The sequence below is a fragment of the Pungitius pungitius genome, chromosome 17 (assembly GCF_949316345.1).
Source record: "Pungitius pungitius chromosome 17, fPunPun2.1, whole genome shotgun sequence".
NCBI classification, from domain to species: Eukaryota; Metazoa; Chordata; class Actinopteri; order Perciformes; family Gasterosteidae; genus Pungitius; species Pungitius pungitius.
In genome coordinates, this window is record NC_084916.1 from 5,806,037 (window position 1) to 5,833,413 (window position 27,377).

The 27,377-nt window shown below is 41.0% G+C and overlaps 3 protein-coding genes across 3 annotated transcripts; 1 reads left to right on the forward strand and 2 right to left on the reverse strand.

The window, feature by feature from the left end:
* Positions 1-1,434: 1,434 nt before the first annotated feature.
* Positions 1,435-9,476, reverse strand: LOC119219577 (mucin-2-like). Its single transcript, XM_062558626.1, has 7 exons — positions 9,351-9,476; positions 8,340-8,515; positions 6,995-7,071; positions 6,599-6,732; positions 4,553-6,501; positions 3,571-3,729; positions 1,435-3,447 (listed from the first exon to the last, which is right to left on the reverse strand). Exons 1-7 carry the CDS (start codon positions 9,409-9,411, stop codon positions 3,397-3,399), a joined length of 2,607 nt encoding a protein of 868 aa, XP_062414610.1. The 5' UTR covers positions 9,412-9,476; the 3' UTR covers positions 1,435-3,396.
* A 537-nt stretch (positions 9,477-10,013) lies between these two features.
* Positions 10,014-18,554, forward strand: ilf2 (interleukin enhancer binding factor 2). The gene is made up of 15 exons (XM_037473470.2): positions 10,014-10,157; positions 10,643-10,702; positions 11,633-11,675; positions 15,444-15,548; positions 15,662-15,739; positions 15,831-15,933; positions 16,312-16,377; positions 16,485-16,601; positions 16,965-17,043; positions 17,135-17,222; positions 17,309-17,370; positions 17,460-17,574; positions 17,653-17,743; positions 18,082-18,242; positions 18,422-18,554. The coding sequence occupies exons 1-14, from the start codon at positions 10,153-10,155 to the stop codon at positions 18,231-18,233; spliced, it is 1,164 nt and encodes a 387-aa protein (XP_037329367.1). The 5' UTR covers positions 10,014-10,152; the 3' UTR covers positions 18,234-18,242; positions 18,422-18,554.
* Positions 18,555-18,597: 43 nt separating this feature from the next.
* Positions 18,598-21,662, reverse strand: pex11b (peroxisomal biogenesis factor 11 beta). Its single transcript, XM_037473541.2, has 4 exons — positions 21,113-21,662; positions 20,463-20,578; positions 20,182-20,383; positions 18,598-19,834 (listed from the first exon to the last, which is right to left on the reverse strand). The coding sequence occupies exons 1-4, from the start codon at positions 21,166-21,168 to the stop codon at positions 19,465-19,467; spliced, it is 744 nt and encodes a 247-aa protein (XP_037329438.2). The 5' UTR covers positions 21,169-21,662; the 3' UTR covers positions 18,598-19,464.
* Positions 21,663-27,377: the final 5,715 nt, after the last annotated feature.

The window sequence follows — 27,377 nt, forward strand, 5'->3', positions numbered from 1 at the left end:
TTAGTTTGCCACACTGTTAGCTTTACGTTGGTCTGAGGGTTACACCAAGGAGCAAACTTCCTTCTAGTTCATATTCTCCTTCATGGAGAAGCAGTAGCGTCCTGTGTGGTTTCTGTACTTTTATCTAGCACTTTGAATTGTGTTTGGTTACACCCTACACTACCGTGTTTCCTTTTCTCGTTGCCATTGTGCTGTCTCCTGTTCTGCTTACAATGCAGCAACAATTAATCTTGCCATTAAAATCTCAGAGTAAATGTTTTTTCTCAAACAAGGAATGTTTTGTGACGTTAATCATGGATAACTGTATACACAACAAAGTGTTTCAGCATTTAGATTTATCTACTGATAAGCAACTGAACTGTTCAAAGGTTGAGAACAATATGGTTACTAGTGTTACCTGCCCAGTTCGTGGTTCAACTATACAATTTAAACAATGGCTGCAATGAGGCAGTGACATGCAGGCAGCTATGCGTTTGTATGCTAATGTGACCCATCCCTAACCCTAAAAAACGCATCACCATCAAATATTGATATTTTTTGAAGCAGGGCGCACCTTGACACGTCACTAACATTCTTTATAGTCAATAAAGATGGTGGGCTGAGTTTTGTTTGTCCACTATGACATGAGACAAACAAGTCTCACATCTGTCACACATCTAATCATTCAAGCAGCCAAGTCAGCCGAGCATTACATTAATTTATATTTACTATTTTTAGTTTCCAACCATGGGCTTGAAACCAATTTCCATAAATGAAACAATCTTTTTAAAAACATCCATACTCAAGACGAAACTAGCTTAAAACAGTAAATCAGTTGTCCACCAAACTAAGTATGGAACTGTTTAAAATCATTTGAAAAGTTTTGGTCTTAAACATTGAAACATACAACAGTTGAATATAGTGCTGACTGAGTCCTATGTTCTTCTTTTCATTTTTTACTTATATATATATTTTTGATATTTACTGTTGTATTTTTCGGTTGAGGATTTTATATCTTCAGATTCTTGTATTATTATATTATATTTATCTTATATTATTATATGATTATCTTAAATTTCAGATCTTTTTTCACTCTCAGACTTTTGGCCAAATGAGAGGGGCATGAGTCTGTTTGGGTCAATAATTGTGATCTATGCCTCATATTCACGTGGTGAATCAATTTAGATATACAGCAAAATTTAGAAATAATTCTTGCCTTAACCCAACCTTAAAATCTAATGTATTCATTGATGTCTTTGAATGTCTGATGCTTTTGATTATTTCTTGCTGGGTTCTGTTTTTGTTTATTTAGATGAAAATACAAACCCAAACATAAAAAACTACATCAGCACTTTAATCATATTGAGACCAATTTTATATTTTCTTTACTATACATAACATACAACAAACATTTGACATGTATAATACATAATAACAACTACAAATGTCTTGTGTGAATTAATGGTCTTAAAAACATATAAAAGAAAAATGAATAATAAATATCAGCTATTCATCATTGGCTTTCATTGAATAAAATACAGAGAATTATTTTTTTATTTGATATGATTCACTATATTAGCATTGTTATTCATTCTACAGTTGTTTACATATTTTCTAAAAGAATGCCTCATTCTCAGAACTTCACACAAATCCACTAATTCTCTATAAATAATGGGATGTCTTTGACATGACATTCAGTTCATTTCAGTAAGGTTCACACGTATAATCAGTTCATGTGCTGTTAAGGTTGCTATAGCTGGCTCCTGATAGGACAGGTATGATGTGTTCTTGGACCAGTCACCAGGCTACTACTCCAGCTCTAATCCTATTCTATACTTAATACCTTAATATCCAATAGAGTTTATTCTCTAAATAAAGAACACAACCCTGACTGAGTCATTCTTTTCCTTCATCGTGTGGCTTTCCTAGGTAAACACAGGTGTGTCTCTTCTCCTGTTTTGTGGGTGTGAGTTAAACACTTTAATCCTTACTACTGCAAACAGGATGTTTGTTAACATTCACACTAGTTCTCAGTTTAACTATGTCATATATCTACGATAAAAAACGTTAACGCAGTTAACGCCACTTTGATGACTTCCCGTGTGTGTTGACCCCGGATCACTTGGATCAGAGAAACCGAGAGCTTTTTGCATTGAAAGGGAATAGGTACAGCAGAGGGCTGTGCAGAGAAATTCTTCCACGTGTCAGACAGAAGGTGGATGAGTGACAAACGGTCCACTTTAGGAACATGTTGCTAGCTGCTAAGCTACTTCCTTTTCTACCCTGCAGAGGACAACCACTGTGTCCCTAAAAGACCATGGTTTGAAAACGTCCTGCTAAATGTGGGGACAATGTTGGCACACAGCCGTCAAACGATGGAGAGTTGAGAGCAAAGTGCACGAGCAGGAAGAGTCGTAGTTCAACATGATCCGCCCGCTGGAATTGTGTCTTAGTGATGATCACATGTGTGCAGTTTAGTGGCTAAAAAAAGGTCTTTCTAAAGTGATTACTTGATCATTTATTCTTTGGAAGAAAAACAAACTTTTGAACAGCAATTAACCACATTAATCTGGATTAACGAATTTCAAAATCTGAGATTAGTTCATTTAAAAAAAATCTATTGACAGAACTAAATTAAACAAATGTTTATAATCAGTGGTGCTATTATCATGAATCCAACTTTCCTACACTGTGGAGCGAGTTTGAGGATGTAGAAACCGGATAAATGCTCCTTTGACTGCACGCTTAGTGATTTGGTGTTTTGGTTTTGTTTGTTGAACTTTAAACCCTCTCTTGGCACATTGGTATTTATAGAAAGCATGCCTTTGTTTAATAGATTCATTCAAAAACACACAATGGCCAGCCTCCTTGTATCATCAAACAGCGTGGTGTGACTGTCAAACACATTCTGTAATAAGTAGGCAGTGATTAAGATCATTGCTGTGTAGACAGTGGGAGAGGTCGGAGGCACGTCACTCCCTCTGTATTTGACGTGGCATTAGATGACTATCAGTTACTGAACATTCAGCTGTTCTTTGAGTAAAAATGACTAAACATGGGGAGACAGCATTTTCATTAACATTTGCGTGAACATGCCTTTAACAATATGACCATATAAAACCCAGCAATTTGAAGTTATGTGGTTTTCCCAAAATGTTATTCAATTCAAGTTTGTGTCAATCAAAATACTTCATGGATACAGGAAAAAAGCATTGGCAATCAGATTTGAGTTCAAAGCATACTGTATGTTGCATAAATATCAACTTTGAGAAAGTTAAACGTGTATTGCTATAAACTTTAAAGTTATTATTGTGGACACTGGGTCAGAATCCAAAGGTATTTCTCCATGTGCCTGGGAAGCATATCAATGATCTACCAAATGAAGTCTGCTACCTGTTGCCATTCATGCAGATCATTTCAGGGATTTACAGCATAGAACCCTGTTCTGTTCTTCTTGGGAGTGTCCCCCTGTGAAAAAAGCATGAGAGCACCAAATGTGTTTTCTTGTGTGTACAAATAATATGTAAAACTATACAATATATATATATATATATATATAATACAACCTTACTATACCTGCAATGTACTTACAATAATGACAGGGGCAGACCCCGGGTTCGGTTCCACTGGGGTTTGAGCTGAGTATCCAGGCAGAGGGCCTTGAGGCGTTTGTGTCTTATCAGAGTAGTATGGATCCTGTGTAGTGTTCATTTGAACGCTTTTTGTTGGCGTACAACACCATCGGACCAACTAAAACAACACAGCACAGGAGCAGAGTAAAACAACCATATTAGGAATCTATATCTTGATTTATTCCCTGCAACAAATTTCAGCAATCACACACATGGATAGTGTCAGACAAAGACGTTTAAAACATAATCCAGACTAAATCATTTGAAGTATTATCTGTTTGCCTTTTACTGGAATCTTGAGAGTAATGCTCCCCTCCAATTACAAGCATGAATGCTGAAGAACAACAGGCTGCGTCTATTATCTCTACTAACAACCAACAGATTTTATTCACTGTAATCCTTGGTGAAGAGAAGTTTTTAGACCCGTGTTGAATCATCACATCCTAAGCTGGTGGTTTACTCTAAAATTGGTGAGTTAACCATCAATGTGTTTCTTGAAGTTATTTAGCAAGGTAAATCATGCGTGGTTCACGCCAATCAACTTAAAGGTGCAAACTTTCAGGTTGTGGCCTTAAAACCCTGAATATTTGTGCATGGTACAAGTAGACAGACTGCCATTCAGCTTTGCCTCTATTCTCTATTTGTATTTCATTATTTTTACTGCTGCGGTTATCAGTAGTAGTCACACTTTTGTCTTTAGAATTTAGTCTATTCAAAGAAGGACTTTTGAATGTGTGTTATCCTCAGGTTTTGTTCCTTCTTGGCCTTCCATGGACCGATTTTAAAGGACAAAGCTACAAATGTTATTCTAGACCAGATAATAAATGTATATAAACGTATAAATCAAATCTTTGCACCATGACTAATATGTAATATGGAGCTGAGCAACTAAAACTGTTGAAAGAAAAATGACATTGCATAAAACATGCTTGATTACTTACCATCCAAATAAAGATGATTATGAGTAGCAACAAGATAGCAGAGGCCAATACTAAGAGGGCAATACCCCATCCAGGTACCCCGTCATTGCCCCCTTTGCTGCTGCCCGATGTCTGGGGAGCTACCGTCTTCCCAGTTGAAATACTGTGAGAATTTGTGGGTTTATCACTCACAGTTGTTGCGCTGTTCACTGTAGGGTCACTATAAGTTGCATTATTTGTCTTGGTGGTTGAAGATGCTGTTGTGGTATCTGGGGTATTTGTAGCTTTTGTGGTAGTTTTTGTAGTTATTAAAGTATTTGTAGGTGTAATGATAGTGTTAAACTTTGTGGTTCTAGTAGTTGTGGTAAGTGATTCAGTAAGTGATGTTGTAGGTCGAGGTGAAGTGGTTGGAAATGTTGTGGTTGATGTAGTTGTTGGCGTGGTAGTTGTAAGAGTTGTTGTAAGTCTAGGTGTAGTTGTAGGTGTTGTGATTGATGTAATTGTTGGTGTGGTAGTTGTAAGTGTTGTGGTACTTGTAGGTGTTTGGGTAGTTGTAGGTGTGGTTGTGGTTGTAGTAGGTGTAGGTGTGGTAGTTGTAAGTGTTGTTGTAGGTCTAGGTGTAGTTGTAGGTGTTGTGGTTGATGTAATTGTTGGTGTGGTAGTTTTAAGTGTTGTGGTACTTGTAGGTGTTTGGGTTGTTGTAGTTGTAGGTGTGGTTGTGGTTGTAGTAGGTGTAGGTGTGGTAGTTGTAAGTGTTGTTGTAGGTCTAGGTGTAGTTGTAGGTGTTGTGGTTGATGTAATTATTGGTGTGGTAGTTGTAAGTGTTATGGTACTTGTAGGTGTTTGGGTTGTTGTAGTTGTAGGTGTGGTTGTGGTTGATGTAGTTGTTGGCATGGTAGTTGTTAGTGTTTTAGGTTGAGGTGAAGTGGTTGTAGGTGTTGGGGTTAATATAATTGTTGATGTGGTAGTTGTAAGTGTTGTTGTAGGTCGAGGTGAAGTGGTTGTAAATGTTGTGGTTGATGTAGTTGTTGGCGTGGTAGTTGTAAGTGTTGTTGTAGGTCGAGGTGAAGTGGTTGTAGGTTTTGGGGTTGGGGTTGATGTAATTGTTGGTGTGGTAGTTGTGAGTATTGTTGTTGTTGGTCTAGGTGTAGTTGTTGTAGGTGTTGTGGTTGTCGTAGTTGTTGGCGTGGTAGTTGTAAGTGTAGTTCTAGGTGTAGTTGTTGTAGGTGTTGTGGTTGATGTAGTTGTTGGCATGGTAGTTGTAAGTGTTGTAGGTTGAGGTGAAGTGGTTGTAGGTGTTGGGGTTAATATAATTGTTGGTGTGGTAGTTGTAAGTGTTGTTGTAGATCTAGGTGAAGTTGTTGTAGGTGTTGTGGTTCTTGTAGTTGTTGGCGTGGTAGTTGTAAATATTGAAGTGGGTGTAATTGATAATGATTTTAAATGTGTGATTGTTATAGTTATGGGTGGGGTGGATGTAGGTGTAGTGGCTGATGTAGTTTTCGGAGTGGTAGTCCTAACTATTGTCGTAGTTGTAGGTGGGGTTGTTATTGTTGTATGTCTAGGTGTAGTTGTTGTAGTTGTTGTAGGTGTGGTAGTTGTAAGTGTTGTTGGTGGCCTAGGTGTAGTTGTTGTAGGTGTTGTGCTTGTTGTTGTGGTTGTCGTTGTTGCCATGGTAGTTGTAAGTGTTGTTGTAGTTCTTGCTGTGGTAGTTGTAAGTGTTGTTGGTGGCCTAGGTGTAGTTGTTGTAGGTGTTGTGCTTGTTGTTGTGGTTGTCGTTGTTGCCATGGTAGTTGTAAGTGTTGTTGTAGTTCTTGCTGTGGTAGTTGTAAGTGTTGTTGTTGGTCTAGGTGTAGTTGTTGTAGGTGTTGTGGTTGATGTAGTTGCTGGTGTGGTAGTTAGTGTTGTTGTAGTTATGGTGGCAGCAGTTGTTGTTGTTGTCTTTGTCACTGTAGTTGGTAGTATGTTGTTACCTACAGAAAAAACAAAATAATTGATTATGTATGTATAAATGCTACTTTTAGTATTGGAGAAACAAATGGGAATTATGTGTACAAAATAATCACTTACGGGTTGTGTACGTCTCGTTTAGGTGGAGGACTTGGGGTTTGATAGCATTGGCATTGGAAAAAAAGAGAGCGACAAGGTTGCTGTTGATACTGTTATAGAAGATAACAGTTGCATTTGCGATGACTGATCCAGAGCTGTGAAAGAAAAGAGTATTTTGAAAAAAATAAGTAACCAATATCTATCTTTATCATGTATTGTTCTTTTTACAAATATGTACATCTGCTTGTATGTTTACAAGTGGGCTTTAAAAAAAATACTGAAATGTTAAATACAAGCCCCCAACCTGCTGTTGTTCCACGTATGGTTTTGCTATGTGCTTTAACCATCATCTGGCATACTATCTACACCCAAAATCAGAACCTTTACAATAACAGAGATAAATGATAATAATAATACCTGAATGTCATTGTGTAAACACCTCCATAGAAGGAACTTGTTGGACAGGTGGTAGGGCAGTTATAGACGTTGTTCAACTGCAAAAGAACAAGAAAACAACATGCAAATCAACACATACTTACGTAAATAAAGAGGTAAAAGTTATGCATGGTTCCAAATGCCTTTACCCAATGTCAAGCACATATTTAATTACTGGCGGCCCCATTACACACCTGGATAGCATCCAGCCTTTATACAACTCAAAATCACCAAGCAATCTAATCCAATGGCGAGCTAGCTAGCCTGCCTTTTACAGCGTATAACATCAGGATTTCTCATGGTGCATTCCTGAGGCCACTAAAATTTGTTGCTAAACCAGGGGTCTTCACCTAAAATGTGAAGAGGTCCAGTTACAGAACACTTTTCGAAGCAAAGGTCCGGAAGATCATAATGAGACTACTTAGTGTGATTAATTAGAAGAATAGAGTTGAATCAACATCTGAATGTAATCAATACACGACTAACAAATCAAATGAATTCAGTGCGATTCTAAAACTCTTTTGACAATATTTATTGCCACGTAACAAAGAACTGAACATATATGTGTGACTGCAAATATAAATAATGTTCTCTCAATTAACTAAATAAAAGAAGGGCTACAATTAAAAAAAGTTAAAATGTGAAAAGGTCTGCATGTTCAAATAAAGCTCTTTAATTCAGAAAAAAATAAAATAAAGGGATGAAAACTTGAATTTCCCCTTTTCTGCTTCACATTTGGACTTGACAGTCTCAGTAAATTCTAAATTATGAATATAAACACAATTTAACAGTTTAATATATATATATATATATATATATATCCACTCTCCCACTTTAAGATCTAGTTTTTCCTGCCAGGGTGTTAAACCTGTACCTGAAGGCATCAGGGACGTTCTCCTCCTCACATGGAGGAGCTCATTGAGCCTCATGATGCCATTTTAACAGGTTCTGAGCATATGAGACACTGGTTTAGTGCTGCAATGGGAAGTATGAACAGAAACCAGTCTGTCAAACATGGATTAAATGCTCTTCTTTGCTGTCCATCTTATCCTAATTTTTCTCGTCCCTTTCTCTCTCTTTCTCCGTCTCACTCGTCTTTTTCCCAAATTTCGCTCTCTTTCTTTTCTTCCTACCGTCTTTTTGTCTGTAATATGCTTGTTTACTATGCAAGTATTCATACAGACTCTGTAAATGATGTTTCCACCCGCCGGTCATGTTTTTCCAGCTCTTCCAGGAAAACAAAATTCTCATATGGAAATATAAATAAATTAGATATTTGGACATATAGAAGCTCATTTTGCAAACGTATATATATGCTTCATCTTACCAGGTCATTGACTTCTTTGTACATGGTTTGATATTCCTTAGATGCTGGGTCGAGCAGTTCTTTGGTGAAAACTCGGTTGGTGATCTGCATTGGCAAATAGAAGGCAAACTGTGCAGAGCCAGGTTGCTCTACACTGAGAGAATCAGGCAGGTCAAGAGACTGAAGAGCCACGAGCCCTGCAGGTTTCAGTGGGACAGATTTTTTGTTGATTTGAGAAAAAACATGTTCCAGAATATCACTCACAATAATATGTCCACTTCAATAACTCCAAAAGCCCTTTATATTGCCATATTTTTGCATTCTCAGATCTATTGCATCTGTTTATCTACTCTTTTTTCCACCTGTAGCAGTATTTCTAGACTCCCAAATTCCAATTTCCTCCTTTGTAATTTGGGTATGATATTTTTATGAAATAATGGTATGGGGGGAGCTGCAGATGGACTTTAAAAACTTCATCAAGAAATATATTGAGCAAATAGAAAACCCTCAGTCTTAAAAATCTGCTTCCCCAAAAGGGTATCAATGAGTTAAATATAGTGTGAACTCAGAGGTTGAGGTAGCATGGCCTAATTTTAATATAGTTCACTTATTTGAGTGTGGGTAGATGTATTCATTAAAATGTAACTATTTGACTGCAGTAAATGCATCTTTCAAGGTCAACAATCAACTTCCAGTCTCAGCTCTTGAGTCAGAATGGAGATTTCCATTTTTTTACATCTACATTTCAATGGCAACTGAATTCTGAGATTTGATTAAAAGCTCCACAACAGCCACCATCTGAACATTGTGTTGTACAGATTACAATGGGTCCTCTCACAGGCCAAAAACACTTGATTTTGCCTTTTAAGACCTTGAGTCTTGTAAACATGTTCAACAAAGTAATTGAATTTTAGCGATCAAATTGTCACAAGACACAAGTACACCTTATTGATCAGGACATCCTTGGATGGATTTTAAATATCACTATTTTTTATTATTTCAAGCAGCTATTAATGCATGAGTATTTCTTACCGGAACCGGCCATGACTACTAAATACAGAGCCTTGGTCCACAGCCATCCCAGGTGTACCATGGTGAATCCAACCAGCAAAAGTTAATCCAATACAGCTGATAATCTTTGCTTCGTTGCTGCCTGACCACAATAAATGCTGTTGTTATCTTTCATGTCAAGGGTTTTATTCATTCAGGAGAAGAGTGGGCAGGGATTAGAGGCTGGTCCCAATGAATCATGATCCTTTACATTAAGGATTACATGACTCAGATGTTAAACACATACACCCTCAGGTTTACTTTGGCCAGAAAACCTTGTTGGTTTTAGTTTGGGTAGATATATTTGTGTGTAAACATTTTACTTTACTTTTACTATTATTACATTTGATTGCAAAAAAGTTGTAGTAGGAGAATGTTGTCTCATTTCTCATCTCATCTTACCGCTTGAAACAATAGAACATGCTATTTTATACTCTCAGAAATATGAGCAAGACAGATAATTGAAAGCCTGTGCAAGGAAAAGTATATATATATAATAGGTATTGTGCTCCAGTGAGAGCAAATACTATTGGGAAAATATGAGCCCTGAATTAATTTCCGCTATTAATCCAGTTTATTTGTATTTATTAGTGATGCAGTTCTAGACAGCCCGACCTACTCTCCATGGCGGTGGGTGGCGCTAATGCTTCAAACAGTTGTTTACCAACCGCCAGTAAACGTAAAAGAAGAAGAAGAAGAAGGGGAAAAAAGCAGTAGCATCACAAAGAGCCGGTCCACAATTCTCTGAGGATTTTTGCATCATTTGATCAAAACGTCGTACGCAATGAGGTCATTCTCTTTGTCCACATATTTAACATTACATTTCGGTTTTGACTACCAAATTGTTGACAGGTGTCGGTAACTAATTGAATCGTAACCCCAACTATTAGTTTAGCTAGCGGCGTGCGTTGTTTGCACGCTCGGTGCTCGCATTAGCTAACGTTAACATATTGGAGGTACGTTCATTCATTAGCAGGATTCATGACTGGTTCATCCCTGTGAGGGGTACATATAGCGTGTTTCCTGATATACAGGCGGTTGGTTAGAGGTAGCGCTAGGATACACTCATTGGCTTGACTGTTAGCTAAAGTAGCCTAGCCAACGAGCTAAAGGAATGAATGACACCGATGCTGCTGGGATGACTTTCATCTTGGCTGTGGGAGGACTTGAACCCACGGAATCATTGCTGTTAACATTAACGCTTGATGTGATATGCAAATGTGACGTTACGTGAGTGCATCCAACGCATGACTGTGATTTGTGATCGTGTCCAGAGGGGACCGCGGCCGGGGACGGGGAGGCCGCTTCGGCTCCCGTGGAGGTCTGGTCCAGGGGTGAGTCCAGCCTGCACCTTCTCGCCCCTCTTCATGCCTGCATTCCGTAGAATCCCCTTTAAACCCGCTGGTAAAGCACTGCCCTCAACCCATATGTGGCCTAAACCTCTACAAAAATGTAGCGTTCAATATCTTTTGAGGCCGTACATTGGCTTTTATATTAGGGCTTGACTTCTAGTTCATTTAATCTATGGTTTTGTAAATAGTTTTACTTTAAACGTGTGTTTTTCAGAGATTTGGTCACTAATTTGCTTAGGTCATTGATTTAATAAAGAACAAATTCACCAAAGACAATTGACTCTATTTAAACAACTACTTTATGCCATTTTACTACAAGGTGGTCAGCCCTAATGATATGAGGATTATTATTGTCCCTAAAGCGGATTTAATAAAACTGCTTTGAACCACCAGCAGCATTTGTTTAAGGAACCCTGGTGACCGGTGTATGTGGAACACGACATGATTGTCCAGCTCAAGCCCTTTTTGCTACAATAAACATGATCCATTTTGATGTTGGTGAATTTTTATATTATTGGGGAATTTGTCCCAAGTACCTTGAAGAAGCTGTCTAGTAGAGATCGGAGAAATAGAGCTGGTTTAAATGGATGTCTTCTATATATATATATAAGATTTTTTAGTGCAATAGTTTTTTTAAATGATATTCAATCATTATCAGAATACGATTGTTAATTACAATTCATTTCCTCTTATCTATTGAGTGTATCAAAAAGCATGTGGAAAATAGTTGCACAAAAAAATTGGCAACAAAGATGTGTCTACGTCCAGCTTTGTTTTCAGCCATACATTCTTAAGTCTTATGAATTAATTTGAAACTTGAGCCCCTGAAATAAAACCAAACCGCGTTAATATGTTATGCGACTATAATGATATCATCTTTTATCAACTGCCGTTTTCTACCTTTCTCTCCAGGTACCGTCCATTTGTCCCACACATCCCATTTGATTTCTATGTGGTGAGTACAAAACCCTGTTTGACTGTAATGTAGTCTGACCGTAGTCCGACTGTCATTTAGCTGAGGCTATTTTCGAAAGCGACACTTAAATAAGACTAGCATGCAATGTTTGGTTCTGACTGCAGCCAGCATCTCTTTCTCAGGAGTTGGGTGTGCACAATGATATCCTTGCTTGCTTGCTTACTAGCTATGGTAGCTAGCTAGCTAGCAAGCTGCCTTCTATTGACATTCATTCCAGTCAGATTCCCCTCGGTTGTTTAAGTCTGGATTTGTTTTCACTGCCCACAGCACTTCTGGTCCGATGGACACATGCAGACACACGTTAGCATGCTCCCACCAGCAAAATCAGAGCGTACAGAATACTTTGAGCAGTTAATCAGTTTATCTGCTTAATGTTAGGTCCCTTAATGACAAATCGTTTTTAGTCAATGATTTTATTACCACTTCGAAACTTGATTTTATGTTTTTAACTGAAACATGGCTAGAACAAAATAACAGTGCAAGCATTCTGATTGAGGCAGCACCCCCCAACTATAACTTTATTGATGTATGTAGATCTGGAAAAAGAGGTGGAGGGATTGCTGCTATATTTAAAAATATATTTCAGGGGAAACAGATGGCACTTAGTGATTTTCCATCATTCGAATACGTTTGTGCTGTATTGAAAGGTTCTCCCAGAGTTCATTTTTTCGATGATTTTACTGAACTATTGTCTAGCATCTCTACCGACTTTGACTGTCTAGTTATAACTGGTGGTGACTTTAATTTTTATACTGACGATTTGAATGACAAGGGTGCAAAAGAACTTTTGATTATTTTAGACACATTTGAACTGTCTCAACATGTGAAAGAGGCTACTCATTGTAAGGGACACACCCTGGACCTGATTATCACAAAAGGTCTCATTGTTTCGGATGTTTTTGTGACTGATCCTTCATTGTCTGACCACTTCTGTGTTTTCTTTAATATTTCTTTCTTTCCTGACACACAAACCAAATCAAATACTGTCAAAAAACGGTACATCAATGAACATACTAACGTACTCATTAAAAATGCCATCTCCTCGTTACCCCCTCTAATCCCTCTAATGTCATGCTGATAATCTTGTAAACAACTTTAATTCCAAAATGTTGACATTGCACCTGTTACTGTTAAAACCAGTTTTAGTAAGCAAAAGTCACCCTGGAGAAAATGTTGTAACAGCCCAGAGAAGAGAGTGCAGGAAGGCTGAACGAATCTGGCGGAATGCAAAACTTCATATTCACCATGACATCTATAAAGAGCGCCTCCAGGCCTACAATTTAGACTTAAAAAGTGCTAGAGAAACATTCTTCTCCAACATCATTAACAACACTAATAAGGCAAAATCCCTATTGGAAACTGTTGACAGACTGACCAACCCCCCAACACAAATACCACCTGAACTCCATTCCACGCAGAAATGCAATGAGTTTGCGTTCTTTCATACTGATAAAATTGAAGGCATCAGATGCGCCATCAATATCTCAAACAAAAATGCTGGATCACCACCCTATTTAGGCAAAAGTAATACAGCAATGATGACAAGCTTTAATGTCATAGACTCTCAAACTCTAGTGGAAACTGTGACAAATCTAAAACCATCCACCTGCTGTCTTGATGCTCTACCTACCAACTTCTTTAAAAATGTTTTTGACTGCCTAGCAACAGACGTATTGCAAATAGTTAATAACTATTCAGTCAGGCCATTTCCCAAAAGCCTTCAAAACTGCTGCTATTACACCTCTCCTAAAAAAGCGGAGCCTAGATGCCTCTATTATCAACAACTACAGACCAATTTCAAATCTACCTTTTCATAAGTAAAATAATTGCGAAAGTTGTCCTACAACAACTTAATCACTTCCTGGCTTCAACTGGCTGCCACGACAACTTCCAGTCAGGATTTCGACCTCTTCATAGCACCGAGACGGCCCTTATTAAAGTTGTAAATGACATCAGTCTGAACAGACTCTGGCAAAGCTTCAATATTAATGCTATTAGACCTCAGTGCTGCATTTGACACTGTCGACCACTCAATACTTTTGGACAGGTTGGAAAACTCGGTGGGGCTCTCAGGCACAGTCTTAAGCTAGTTCAGGTCATATCTACAAGACAGGAACTATTTTGTTTCAATTGGTGACTTTGTATCAGAACCAACCGACATAACGTGTGGAGTCCCCCAAGGTTCGATCTTAGGGCCGACTTTATTCAACATCTACATGCTCCCACTAGGACAAATCATGCAAAATAATAAAAATCCAAATCTATGTAGCGCTATCACCAAGCGACTATCGCCCCATAGATTTGCTGTGCCAGTGCATTGATCAAATCAAACACTGGATGTGTCAAAATTTCCTACAACTAAATGAAGACAAAACTGAGATTGTATTTGGTGCTAAAAAAGTAAGGTTTAAAGTAACCCAACACCTTCACTGTGTGTCCCTGAAAACATCAAATAAAGCCAGAAATCTGGGCGTTTTACACTTAGTCACATCAAATCAGTAACAAAATCAGCCTACTATCACCTCAAAAATGTAGCACAACTTAGAGGGCTCATGTCAGCTCAAGACTTAGAAACACTTGTACATGCCTTTATAACTAGTAGGCTAGACTATTGTAATGGTCTCCTTGCAGGTCTTCCAAAAAAAACTGTCAGGCAGCTCCAACTTGTTCAGAACGCTGCTGCTAGAGTGCTAACAAAGACCAAAAAATGTGAGCACATTACACCAATTCTTAAATCCTTACATTGGCTCCCAGTATGTGAGAGAATTAATTTCAAAATCCTACTGCTCACATATAAATCTCTACATGGTTTAGGGCCAAAGTATATCACTGATATGCTTCCACTACATAAGCCTTCAAGATCTTCTGACACCAATCTGTTAGTGATTCCCAGAGTAAATACAAATCATGGGAAAGCATCATTTAGTTACTATGCAACAAACAGCTGGAATAAACTTCCTGAAGATTTAAGACTCGCCCCAACTCTGACCATGTTTAAAACAAGACTGAAAACTTTTATGTTCACCTTCGCCTTCTGCTAAATTTTACCTACATTGCCCTTTTAACCTTTAATTAAACAATTTTAATAAGATTTTAATCTCTCACTCTGCACTGTAACTTTTAATTCTTTTTATATTTACAATTTTATTTGCTGTTTCTTAATTTCTTTTAATTCTTGCATTTCATTTCACTTTATTGTATGACATGTTATGATGTGAAGCACTTTGAGTCTGCCTCGTGTATGAAAAGCGCTATACAAATAAACTTGCCTTGCCTTAAGGCAATTTGAAGAAATAAATTTGCCTTGGCAAAAAAAAAGTAGAAAAGACAGACTGGCATTTTCGTGCTTGTTGGTGTTGTGATCTGAAATGTCTTTACTCTGTTCATAGAATCATCACAGCCAGATGCTAGTCTGTCTGTCAACCTGTGACCTGCCTTGATTGGCTGGAGCTGCCTGACCGATTCTCAGACTCATTCAGATATTTCAATATAAATTAATTTCTTTAGTGATTGCTGATTCTATTAGTTTTTCTAATGTAGGAAAATAAATGACAGAATTATTTGTTATAAATGGATAAAGGACGTAGGTTGGAAGTAATGCCGCTCAGATGTGGACGTTCCTCAGTGTTTCTGCATCAAACCCAGTGAATTGCCTTGTTTGTTGTTGGGGGCCAAGAAGGGAGTGTCATGTGACCCGATGTCCCAGTGGGGTCATCGTACTGAAGTAGACTGCTGTTTTGTTGCAAGTGTGAGATGGCCTTCCCCCGAGTGAAGCCCCCTCCTGATGAGACGGCCTTCAGTGAGTGTCTGCTGAAAAGAAACCAGGACCTGAGCCCCACACCTGCAGAACAGGTCAGGCCCCCCCCCCCGTCCCCGTCCCCCGTCCCCGTCCCCGTCTCTGTGTCCCCCAGGGGTCACTTGCGTTCACTGACAGCTGCTGTGTCTTGCTTCCCTCCTGCATTCAGTCCTCCATCTTGTCGCTGGTCACAAAGATCAACAATGTCATTGACAACCTGATCGTCGCACCAGGCAGCTTTGAAGTGGTGAGTCCTTTCTCCGTTGCCACGTCTGTTCTGATCCCAAATGTTTCACAGAACATCCCGTCGATAAAGCTATACGCCTGTTTCTTCACAGCAAATTGAAGAGGTGCGCCAGGTGGGCTCTTACAAGAAGGGCACCATGACGACGGGACACAATGTGGCCGACCTGGTTGTCATCCTCAAGATCCTCCCGACGTGTGAGTGATCACAAAGAATTCATGTCAAGTCCTCACTTGATGATGTCATTGGAGGGGTTAGCAGTGAAGGGACCAGTCTGTCCCATTCCGAATGCTCCCTCCACATAGGACGCTACCACAGGGTTAAGTCTGTTTATATTGTCTGATGTGTGATGACCTGCCAACCTGACTGGTACTGTTTCACATCTCAGATACAATACATACAAATGTGTTGTTATGCCTAACAAATGCACTGTTACGCTTTGATTAAACAAGACTATAAATCCTACCAGTCATTGGCGTCATGAGTTGGTCAGGTGTGCTGCTTTGGATTAGCCAATGATAGCAGTACTATGGTCACAGCCATCCATGATGATGATGACGACTTTTCTTCCACAGTGGAGGCAGTTGCTGCTCTCGGCAACAAAGTAGTGGAGACCCTTCGTGCACAGGACCCTACCGAAGGTACCCACCAAGGCAGTGCAGATACCTTTCTGAACGCTGCAATCTACTGTATGCAGAGTTCACAAACCCACGCCACTTTTAAGGTGTGTGTGTCCGTGTGTCCGTAGTGCTGTCCATGCTGACCAATGAGACAGGCTTTGAGATCAGCTCAGCCGATGCCACTGTGAAGATCCTCATCACCACCGTCCCTCCCAACCTGCGCAAGCTGGACCCCGAGCTGCACTGTAAGACCTCAGACGCACAATCACATAAGGGGGGGGGGGGATTGGATTTGGCTGAATGCATTTATTGAAGACATATTATCAGACCTCAGCTATACATGGTCATTACACATTTTGGTCATTTACTTATGAACACTGCAATAGAAAGTGTTTATAGCCTGTTTATTGAACTCGTTGCGGCATTTTATGATATAACTGGTGAGGATAGGTCTCTTTGGTGGAGGTATCTTAACACAATTGGTGCTCATATTCAGCAACAAATGTTGAAATTTGTGAGACTTCTGTTTTATCTTGAATTGATCCTGAACTCACTGAGATAATAATTGAAATCCAGAGGGTTCATTTGTATTCCCTTCTTTCCCTCAGTGGACATCAAGGTGCTGCAGAGCGCTCTCGCTGCCATCCGCCACGCCCGCTGGTTTGAGGAGAATGCCTCTCAGTCAACGTGAGAACGTCTCTGCGCTCCCATGAGGCCTGCTGCCCTCTAGTAGCACAGTGTGCTCGATTGAATGCTTCCATGTTTGTATTATCATCAGGGTCAAAGTGTTGATTCGCCTGCTGAAGGACCTGAGGCAACGCTTCCCCGGTTTTGAACCCCTCACTCCCTGGATCCTGGACCTGCTGGTAGGACCACAAAGCTGCTGCTTGACCCAAATATTAAAGGAAAAGCCAACGTGTTCATGGGACGTGTCTTTGTTGATGTGTCCCAGGGCCACTCAGCGGTGATGAACAACCCCTCCAGGCAGCCCCTGTCCCTGAACGTGGCCTACAGGTCGGGTCCCACTCCCAGTCCACCTTTTCATTTGGCCACTAAGTAGGTTGCTGTGTTGGAAATTTGTGTTGGACTCGTGTGTTTTGAAGGCGCTGCCTGCAGATGCTGGCCGCTGGTCTCTTCCTGCCTGGCTCTGTGGGCATCACTGACCCGTGTGAGAGTGGCAACTTCCGAGTACACACAGTCATGACCCTGGAACAACAGGTAGGTCTGACAGCAAATGGTTTGGATCACACAGGCTTGTTTTAATCTGACTGTGTGTGTGTGTGTGTGTGTGTGTAGGACATGGTGTGTTTCACAGCTCAGACTCTGGTGAGGGTGCTCTCTCACGGAGGATACCGGAAGGTCCTCGGCCTCGAGGGAGACGCTAGCTGTAAGATACTTTCTCTTCTTTCATTGTGAACGATTTAGAAATGAAGCTTAAAGAGCTGCTTGCATCTGGGGTTTTTTGCCACCCACCAGTCTGTGACAGACCTGCTGGTTGTATTGATAACAAACTTTACTCCACAAGTAGTGCAAATACAACCAAGCAGCACAGGTCGAAGCCAGAAAACAGTAATACACCAAGTAGAAGCGTCGGCCTATCAGAGGGTTGCTTGTGTGGGACTGCAGCTGCCATCAGCTGACTGACACACTGGAAAGCACTGACTGTCAGTCACCCAGTAGCAGCCACCTGAGGCCTTTCCTTTGTGTTGGCTTGATTTGCTGCAGACCTGGCCACGGAGATGTCCACATGGGACGGTGTGATTGTCACTCCATCAGAGAAGGCCTATGAGAAACCGCCGGAGAGAAAAGAGGAGGAAGACGAAGCGCTGGAGGAGGGAGGAGATGGAGAGGATGAGAGCATGGAGACCCAGGAATGATGACTTCAGGTTAGAGCATCTCTTCCTTCCACCAGAACATCAGAGCTTTGGCATCTGGGATGCTTCCCCAGTGGGTTTAATCTGCAGAAATAGGATTCAAGCAGACCCCATGAAGTTTTCATTATTTCTTGATAACGTGCACTAATAAGCCACGTAAGCGGTTCATTAACACTCTGCTCTTCTTCCAGCTAGAAGACATCCACCTGAACAGAAACAGCAGCCGGGGAAAGTCCCAGCTGGCCTCATTTTGTGTCAGTTTTTATTGTTTGGTTTTTACCTCCTTGTAATGGCAACATACTGAATTAAATTTTTTTTATTTAACTCAGTCTTGTTCTTTGGGTGAAAGTCGATCACACAATACAGCCACAGTAATACTTTTATTGAAAGGCTTTAAACACAGTGCAGATTCCTCCTACAACAGACTGCCTTAAAATGGTTCTTTCACTATTGTAATTGAGGAAAAACATTCAGTGTGTTTTCTCTACACAGCACTCAGTCCCTACCTTGATCATGTGTACCCTAAGCTGCCCCCCCCCCTGGTTAGTTTAGGCATTAGGAGCTAGATTGTTTAGGTAAGAACATCTGTCCATACGAGCTGACATCCCAAAATGTCCATACAATCAGGAGCAGGACACAAGATGATATGGAACATATAAAACCCAAATTGTAAGTTTGCACTGCGTTGCATGAAGAGTCCGGAGGGAATCTTTGGGGACCTCACACCCCCAAACCCATGATTGTTGTTCCCTCTTGCTGGCTATGATCCACGGTAAAAAACCACTCAGCAGCAGGCACCTTTTTAGGAGCTCCGGTCTGACTAGCTTGAATGTGGCCCTATTGAGGTCGATCAAGCTGTGCGCATATCCAAGTTAATTTCTCACTGGCAATCCAACACAAATTTTATGAATGAATATGAATATTTTTTATACTAACTTCTATTGGGTTTTTATTTTTAAAACACTTCCTGTCAATTGTGTAAAATGTCTGCTGGACCGATGTGTAGAATTATATCATGGAGGGCAAGCTACACTCTTCCATCTGAAGCCCTAACTTTAATCAGTTCACGCATACAGTTACAGCTGATAATTAGTGGAAATGTAATGCAGCGGGGAAAAACCTGTTAGATGATTTCAATGAGTGTTCACACTGCACCAGCAGCTTTACAGAATAATCTGTGCTAGATTCTCAACTCAGGCTGCCCTGCCACTCCATCTCCACTTTGGCTCTGAGTTCACGGCTTGAGTTTGAGCCAAGGGTGGACCATGGTGAGGATGGAAAGGATAGAGGAGACAAGGCCACAGGCCCCGACAAAGCCTGAACCTGTGGGGTAAATCCCTAGCCGGTCTAAAGGGATGAAGATATCACAACCGTTCTTCAACAGGTCCAACAGCAGTGGTGGGTTACTGTAGAGCACCGTCATCAGAAGGTGGAGCTTTCTGCAAATCCGTGCAGAAGTGGCAGGTGTGGGGGAGGACAGGGTTGTGCTGGGGATGGGGGAGCAGGGGGGTTTAGAGGGTCTGTAAGGCCCTTCATGCTCAATGAGGAGGCGGAGCTCATACACATCTCGAGTCAGGTTGAGGATCAAGGCAAAGAGGTAGTACCTGCGGGGGGAAACCACACAATTGTAGATACAAGTATTATTTAGAAATGAGAAAGAAACGAAGATTTAAAAGTGGTTTGATTTCTTTGAAGGCTTTTGAATCCATTTAAAACAAAAAATATAAGTCTGCTAGTTTAAAATTAGACACAATCCCCTTATCACCTTGTTAAAAAGAGCTGAATCTTCAGCAAATTTATTCATTAAGACACCACTTTATTATAGGATGTCAATTCATAGCGCTAGTGTTGAATTAACCCCTCTTTATTTTATAATACAAAAGATAGGTCAGTAATGATTTTTATTTATTGCATTTGTAATTAAAATATACAGCACAAAAAGGGCTCTCACCTGAAAGATCTCTGACTCCATTTGTGCTGGTCCAGTTTAGAGATGAGGCCCACTTTTCCAGCCCACAGCACATTGTCACAGACAAAATACATGGCCCTGTTGAGGTGGCTGATGGTCAGGCAGAGCCTCAGCACCCCATCAGAGAGGTGGATGGCCCTCTTGGCAGCTTCGAGCGCCTCCACCGAGTTCCCCAGACGCAGCACTGTGGGACACATGTGCACGTCAGACACGCTCCTTCAGTGATGTTGCTCGAAAACAACTGGACTTTCTACTTCACTCACGCTTCCTGGTCATGCTCATGTGTGCTTCCAGCTGACTGACAGTCTTGTGATGTTCAGCCATGGCGCCCCCTTTCGGCAGAGTGTGTCCCAGCAGGGTGCAGGCATACTGAGCGGCCCTGTCAGTCCCAAAGCACAATTACAAACTGCACCAATTACAAACCACCAACGTCTGTTGAGTCCGCTTGATGCCAATATTCGATGTACTGGTGTTACTACGGAAATACCACACTAAGCGTGCTGTCATTTAGCAACAGTGTCTCCAATGCTGAGGTAGTTGGTTTGTTATGAATCCTTTTCCACAAAGTGTCAGTCTGGCATTGGTTGACAGAAAGCTTCAGAGTTTCGGAGAACAGAGAGCAGAACTTCCCACAATGGTCCAGCTAGCGTTGAGTCAGGGGGACCAAAAAATTCACCCCTGATTGAATGGAAGAACTTCCGTAGACAACTTGCGATATATATCCGCTTACAATCGAAGTCAGACAATTTCATTTATTTAATTTGATTAATAACGTTGCATGCATAACAACAAAGACAACAAACTAGCCTCCGCCTGGCTAAGCTAACAGCCACGTAGCGTTAGTTAGCTAACGATAATTAACTGTGCGATTTGAAGGTTTAATTTGTACTTTGTATTAAAGTTGTACTATTACCTAATTACTCTCTCCTTGGCTTGGCTCTGGGCGTTGAATCTAACCCAGGAGTCCATGCTGGCTGATGGTTCTTGACCTGTAAATCCGCCGTCACTCGATGATTACGTCACAAAATGTCGCTACCGTTAACTAACGCTATCTAGTAGCCTTAGTTAGCAGCTACCGTTAGATTATGCTAGTACTATCAAAAGCACTGTTTGATGAAAGTTGCTCAGAGGCGAGTGGCGCTTAAGCAAAAAAAGGTTACTTCCAACTTACGGAATAACAATTCAAATACATATTTTAAGATTACCAATTTGTGGTAACAACCATTGTTCCCTCGATATAATTATCGTCGCTGTCTCCTGACGCGGACAGCGAAAGCTATTACATGGACGGTCGTAATTTGACGCTATTTCCGGTCTTTTTTAGTTGATCGCCCGCGAAACGTAGACCCTTTCTCAATATGCGTTCTTGTGTGGACTTTTGTTCTCGTGGACTCGTGGAACGTCATCAGTCGCAGTCCGAGTACTGTTCCAATTATAAAGTCCGCATCTGGCCGAGAACGGTCATAATATCCGGATGTGACTCGCCCCGCCCATTTTACCGGGCATGCATCGGAGCAGGCTCGTCTCTCCTTGTGAGAGCCAAATATCCCAGAATGCCTTTTCACCTCAGCAACAGGCAACAAAGATAGAGGGAAATAAACACAACTTTATAAATACTACTATTTAAGTAACGTAATGACATTTTATGACTGAAGTTAGTTGTTAAAGCAACTTTTGTTGTTAAAGCAAATGTTTGTCAACATTCAGCCTTCGTAACAATTAGCTCAGTGGATGGAGATGTGAGGTGTAGTTAACGGACCGTCAGACCCTCCTGCACCGGGCGGTCAGCTCATCTCAGCCCGCAGAGAGCAGCCTGTTTTCGCCGAGTTTTCGGGAAAATTCTCCGCCGGTTTTCACGTCTCCGTAGCGGTTATACATGAGATTTAATTGTACTACATTACATTACATTACATAATTTTGTCATTTAGCTGACGCTTTTATCCAAAGCGATGTACAATAAGTGCATTTCCACATAGATATACAAACTCAGAAGAACAAGTAACAAGAAAGTACATTTTTCATCAAATAAGCAGTTTCAAAACATGTTATAGAAAAGTGCCATTATAAGTACAATTTAAGTGCTATCATTTGTTAGTGCTACGGTTTGCTAGTGTTTTAGTCAAGGTAGAGTCTAAAAAGGTGTGTCTTGAGTTTTCGACGGAAGATGTAGAGGCTCCCTGCAGTCCTGATGTCATCGGAGAGCTCATTCTACCATCTGGGAGCCAGGACAGCAAAGAGTCGCGATCTCGCCGAGTGCTTTTCTCAGTGAGGGAGGAACAAGCAGCTTGGCAGATGCAGATCGGAGTGTGCGGGTTGGGATGTAGGGTTTCACCATGTCCTGGATGTAGACTGGTCTACTATAAAGAGTCTTCATAACTTTTAATGTGGTGTCAGAGACAGATGAACATATTTTAAGATGTCTCTGACACCTGACACCACATCTCTATGTATCTCTATGTGGAATCTCTATGTGGAAATGCACATATTGTACGTCACTTTGGATAAAAGCGTCAGCTAAATGACATGTAATGCAATGTAAAAACCGGCAGCAGAACTTCAGGTTCAAAGAAACTCTGAAGCTCTCAATAATAATAATAATAAATTAATAAATTCCATTCCATATTTGATGTGTGGTCAGCTGCTTGCTGTACGAGGACCACTAAACTGATTATCAGCCTCTTGATAAACGTAGGTGTGTGTGCATTAAAACATTGACTGTTTTTTTTTGTTACTGTATCGAATATGGAAGTAAATCTGTGCCATTGGGGGTTGAAATAAAAAGGTTATTGAATTTCAGGTTGAATTTTTTTTCAGTGTTTTAATGTTGAAAAACATTCAGGTACATCATTTCAATGCATAAATATCACCTTTTTATTTCAATCCCCGATGGCACAGACTTCCATAATTGAACCTCCTCCACCTAAAATGATAAATGACTAATGACTGAAGCACGTGTGAAATCTAACCAATGGCGAGACCAGCGCTTCCCTGCCAGTGCGCCAGAGACCCTGCTGCGGTTGGAAGCCTCAGAACGAGCTCTTCCCCCAGACAGAGAGTCGGGCTATTACAGCCACTACGTCATCGTTCCACAGGACCGGGAGTTCCGGAGGTTCGCTTTTGGGGACAAAGCTTACCACCACATGGTTCTTCCATTCGGCCTAGCCCTCTCACCCCATATGTTTACCAAATGCGCGAATCCTACTCTGGCGCCAGTGTGTCTCCAGGGCATCTGCATTGTGAACTACGCAAACAACGGGTTCACTTTAGCGCCATACGAGCAGCTCGCGGCCCAACACCAAGATGTTGCGCTTGCCCACATCACCCGTCTGGGGCTGAGACTCAACGCCAGGAAAAGCGTGCTGTCCCCAGTGCACTGGACCACCTTCCTGGGCGTTATTTGGGATTCGACCATGACGCGGGCACATCCGTCTCCCGCTCGAGTAGTTTCGACCCTACCTGCAGTCAAGCTAGGCCAGCCACCCACTACGAAACAGTTTCTGAGACCGTTGAAGGGGTGGCTCAGGGCCAAGGGGTTCTCCCCGAAGGGGAACCAGCGCCGTCTGATCGAGGTCACTCGGCGTTGCCTACCGGCTCTGGCCCAGGGGGCAGACACCCTGTCGAGACAGGGGCCGAGGCCCGGGGACTGGAGGCTCCATCCCGGTGTGGTGGAACTCCTTTGGTGACCTCCAGAGAGACTTCCCTTTGTCCTCTGTGGGTTTCCCTGGTTGCTCTGCTCCCAGGGGTTCTGGAGAAGGTCCGTCAGGACGGTGGCCTACTGCTAGTAGCCCCGCTTTGGCCGGCCCTAGTATGGTTCGCGGACCTTTTGTCGCTCCTCGCAGGTCCTCCGTTGGAGACCCCCATCAGGGATTCCATCGTTCACCCTCGCCTCGAGCCATGGCAACCATCGGCGTGGCCCTCGAGGGGGACCCGCCTCCTAGATGGAAGCTCTTTGCCACTTGGTGTGGGTAACGACAGCTGGACCCAGTTAACTGCACAGTCGGTTCAGTACTGGAGTTCCTGCAGGAGCGTTTTGCCACAGGTTTATCTCCGTCCACCATCAGGGTATATGTGGCGGCCCTGTCGGCATCCCATGCCCCACTAGATGGGCGCTCTCTGGGGAGACACCCACTAGTATGCCGCTTCCTTCGTGGCACCGTGAGGCTGAGGCCAGCAGCCAGCACTAGAGTTGCTAGCTTCATGTAGCGTTCCCACAGCGTTTTTACGCTGCGTCTCGTTCCCTTCAGGGAACGAAGGTTACATACGTAACCGAGAGACGTTCTCCGTTCTCCCGAACCTGCGAGTCAGGACTCCCGAGTCTGTCTCCCGAGTCTATTCTCGCGGGAACGATGGCGACCCTTTAATTAATGTCTATTCAATGTCTTCTTCTTATTTACTGTCAGAAAGTAAAATCCCTTCCATTACATGTTATTTAGCTGACGCTTTTATCCAAAGCAACTTACATTGCATTATAACCCATGCATTACATTTTTGCCTGGGGAGCAATTAGGGGTTAGGTGTCTTCGCGGGGCACAGCAGCCGGGATTCGTACCACAAACCTTGCGGCCCCCAGCGCACTGCACTACTATTAGGACGATGTCATACACGCTCCCCCTCCCAGTGTACCAGAGGTGTTAAAATGTACAATTGTTAGTGATTCAGGATTATCCGTGCTATTACGTATCGAATGACGCATCAATTTGAATTCATCAGGATAGGAACAACCATAACATGTAGCACGGTTTGTGATAATGATGATGCCATTAACAGCAAAATATCTGAACTGTGTAAATGTTTCCTGTATCTATTTAAGTATTTTTTGTTTCTAGGTTTGTTTCAAAGGACTCGTGAATGTTTTAACTAGTAACAATACTGTAAACTTTGATTAGTATAATTCCATTTGTTTATCATATTTTAATATACAGTCAACATTACAGAACATCACGTTTTACAATGTAATAATTAAAACATGAAAAGAAAATGATTATAAAGTAGACAAACTCAATTGTTTAGGACATATATTGTGTCACAATAACCATGTTCAATGTGTTATGAATGGGAGGATTCATTTCTGTCTTAGTCTGTGTTACTCAGGCTTCTCAACATCTGGATCTTCAGTAGTTTGAATACAGGATGAAGACAGATTTGATCCAGAACGATTTTTGCTAACTTTTAATTGAGTTGAGAAAACAATTAATTCAATATTTGAACTGTTTAGTGCAGCTTGAACAGCTCAACTTATTGTCAGTCATCGCGGTTTGTGTCATTATGATGAATCCAGTTCTTTTAGTGTTATGATCAGTATCATTTGGATCTTGTTCAAAGGTGAAGAAACAGTGGCTATAGCCAATCAGAATCACAATTGTCTTTCAGAACCTCACCACGGACCACTTTTGACAATGATTATACCAACTCTATAGAAGGTCATTTACTAGATACAGTAAGACTTTTTCAAACCAGCTCTTATTATTTTCATATTTAAATTGTGTCTGCGTAAACAAACTCCACCCACTGATGTAGACAATGACGTGAAGCCTAAAAGCTACACGGTGAAACTTGAGTTCAAATGATTTCTTTTGTTTCAAGTCGTCAGTGATTGGAGACACATCAGTGTGAACATGGAGGGAGTAAATGGTAAATGGACTGTGATTCACACACTCATGTCAGGAGCCACCTGCCCATCACTCCCTAACATTCACAGTCATAGCTGCAGGAGCCATGATGGGAATAAGAGTCTTCCAAACCATCCTTCCATGGCCACTGATTGAAACACAAACGATACTCACATAATGACAAATGTCTCACATATTACAGTTTTTCTCTATTGGTTTGGCTCAATTCTTGAAACAGAAATTACATTCTCAAAGCTCTTAATGCATTTGGTAAAATAGCCTATATGGTTCAGCACATCTACATAGATCACCTTCAAAAGGTCATATCTCACCCAAAACAGTTAACTCAAGCTTCAAAACCAAATCATTTTCTCATAAAGATAGTCAGTGCCCCCAAATGAAAACTTCCTTCTCGATTGCTGTGGCTCATCTATCTCTCGAAAAAACGACATTCTCAAAGCTTTAAATACATTTGCCAAAATAACCTAGATGGTTTAGCAAAACACTATGGCACACCTGCAAAAGGTCATATCTCTCCCAAAACAGACAACTCATCAGTCACAACGAATTCCTTTTCTCATACAAACAGTCAGTGCCCCCAAAATGAAAAGTCCTTTTGTCATTGTTTAAACACTGCAGGTCAAAATGTTTAGTTGTTTTGTCACTATGGCAGAGGACCATTGAAATCCCTCATGTCCACCAGTCTTAGCCCAGTCCTTCATTGACAATGGTTACTGTACTGTTTTTTTTGTCTAGCTAACAGAATACAGTTTTTCTCCATTGGTTTGGCTCAATTCTTGAAACAGAAATTACATTCTCAAAGCTCTTAATGCATTTGGTAAAATAGCTTATATGGTTCAGCACAACTACATAGATCACCTTCAAAAGGTCATATCTCACCCAAAACAGTTAACTTAAGCTTCAAAACCAAATCATTTTCTCATAAAAATAGTCAGTGCCCCCAAATGAAAACTTCCTTCTCGATTGCTGTGGCTCATCTATCTCTCGAAAAAACAACATTCTCAAAGCTTTAAATACATTTGCCAAAATAACCTAGATGGTTTAGCAAAACACTATGGCACACCTGCAAAAGGTCATATCTCTCCCAAAACAGACAACTCATCAGTCACAACGAATTCCTTTTCTCATACAAATAGTCAGTGCCCCCAAAATGAAAAGTCCTTTTGTCATTGTTTAAACACTGCAGGTCAAAATGTTTAGTTGTTTTGTCACTATGGCAGAGGACCATTGAAATCCCTCATGTCCACCAGTCTTTGCCCAGTCCTTCATTGACAATGGTTACTGTACTGTTTTTTTTGTCTAGCTAACAGAATAAAAAAGGATTTTAGGGTAAGATTAGCCTCCAAGGTTTGACATCACACATTGCACTCATACTACCGGAAATTGTAATTGCAATTATCATTCACAAACATAAAATAACTTCCATACATCAAAGTAAAAAGCAGCATAATATACTGTAAAATAAACACAGAAACAAAAACCAATGTAAATTATATGCATCCTACAGTGCTGTAAATAAAGACGGTCAAAGAATAGATAAAATAAAGT

Excerpts from the sequence above, each read along its gene's own strand:
- pex11b (XM_037473541.2), bottom strand. The coding sequence starts at position 21,168 with ATGGACTCCTGGGTTAGATTCAACGCCCAGAGCCAAGCCAAGGAGAGA. Across the intron at positions 20,384-20,462 it reads CATGAGCATGACCAGGAAGC|TGCTGCGTCTGGGGAACTCG; the intron begins GTGAGTGAAGTA and ends TGTGTCCCACAG. Across the intron at positions 19,835-20,181 it reads TGGAGTCAGAGATCTTTCAG|GTACTACCTCTTTGCCTTGA; the intron begins GTGAGAGCCCTT and ends TTCCCCCCGCAG.
- LOC119219577 (XM_062558626.1), bottom strand. The coding sequence starts at position 9,411 with ATGGTACACCTGGGATGGCTGTGGACCAAGGCTCTGTATTTAGTAGTC. Across the intron at positions 7,072-8,339 it reads ACAAAGAAGTCAATGACCTG|TTGAACAACGTCTATAACTG; the intron begins GTAAGATGAAGC and ends GTTCTTTTGCAG. Across the intron at positions 6,733-6,994 it reads GTTTACACAATGACATTCAG|CTCTGGATCAGTCATCGCAA; the intron begins GTATTATTATTA and ends TTTCTTTCACAG.
- ilf2 (XM_037473470.2), top strand. Across the intron at positions 17,044-17,134 it reads GAGAATGCCTCTCAGTCAAC|GGTCAAAGTGTTGATTCGCC; the intron begins GTGAGAACGTCT and ends TATTATCATCAG. Across the intron at positions 17,744-18,081 it reads CCTCGAGGGAGACGCTAGCT|ACCTGGCCACGGAGATGTCC; the intron begins GTAAGATACTTT and ends GATTTGCTGCAG.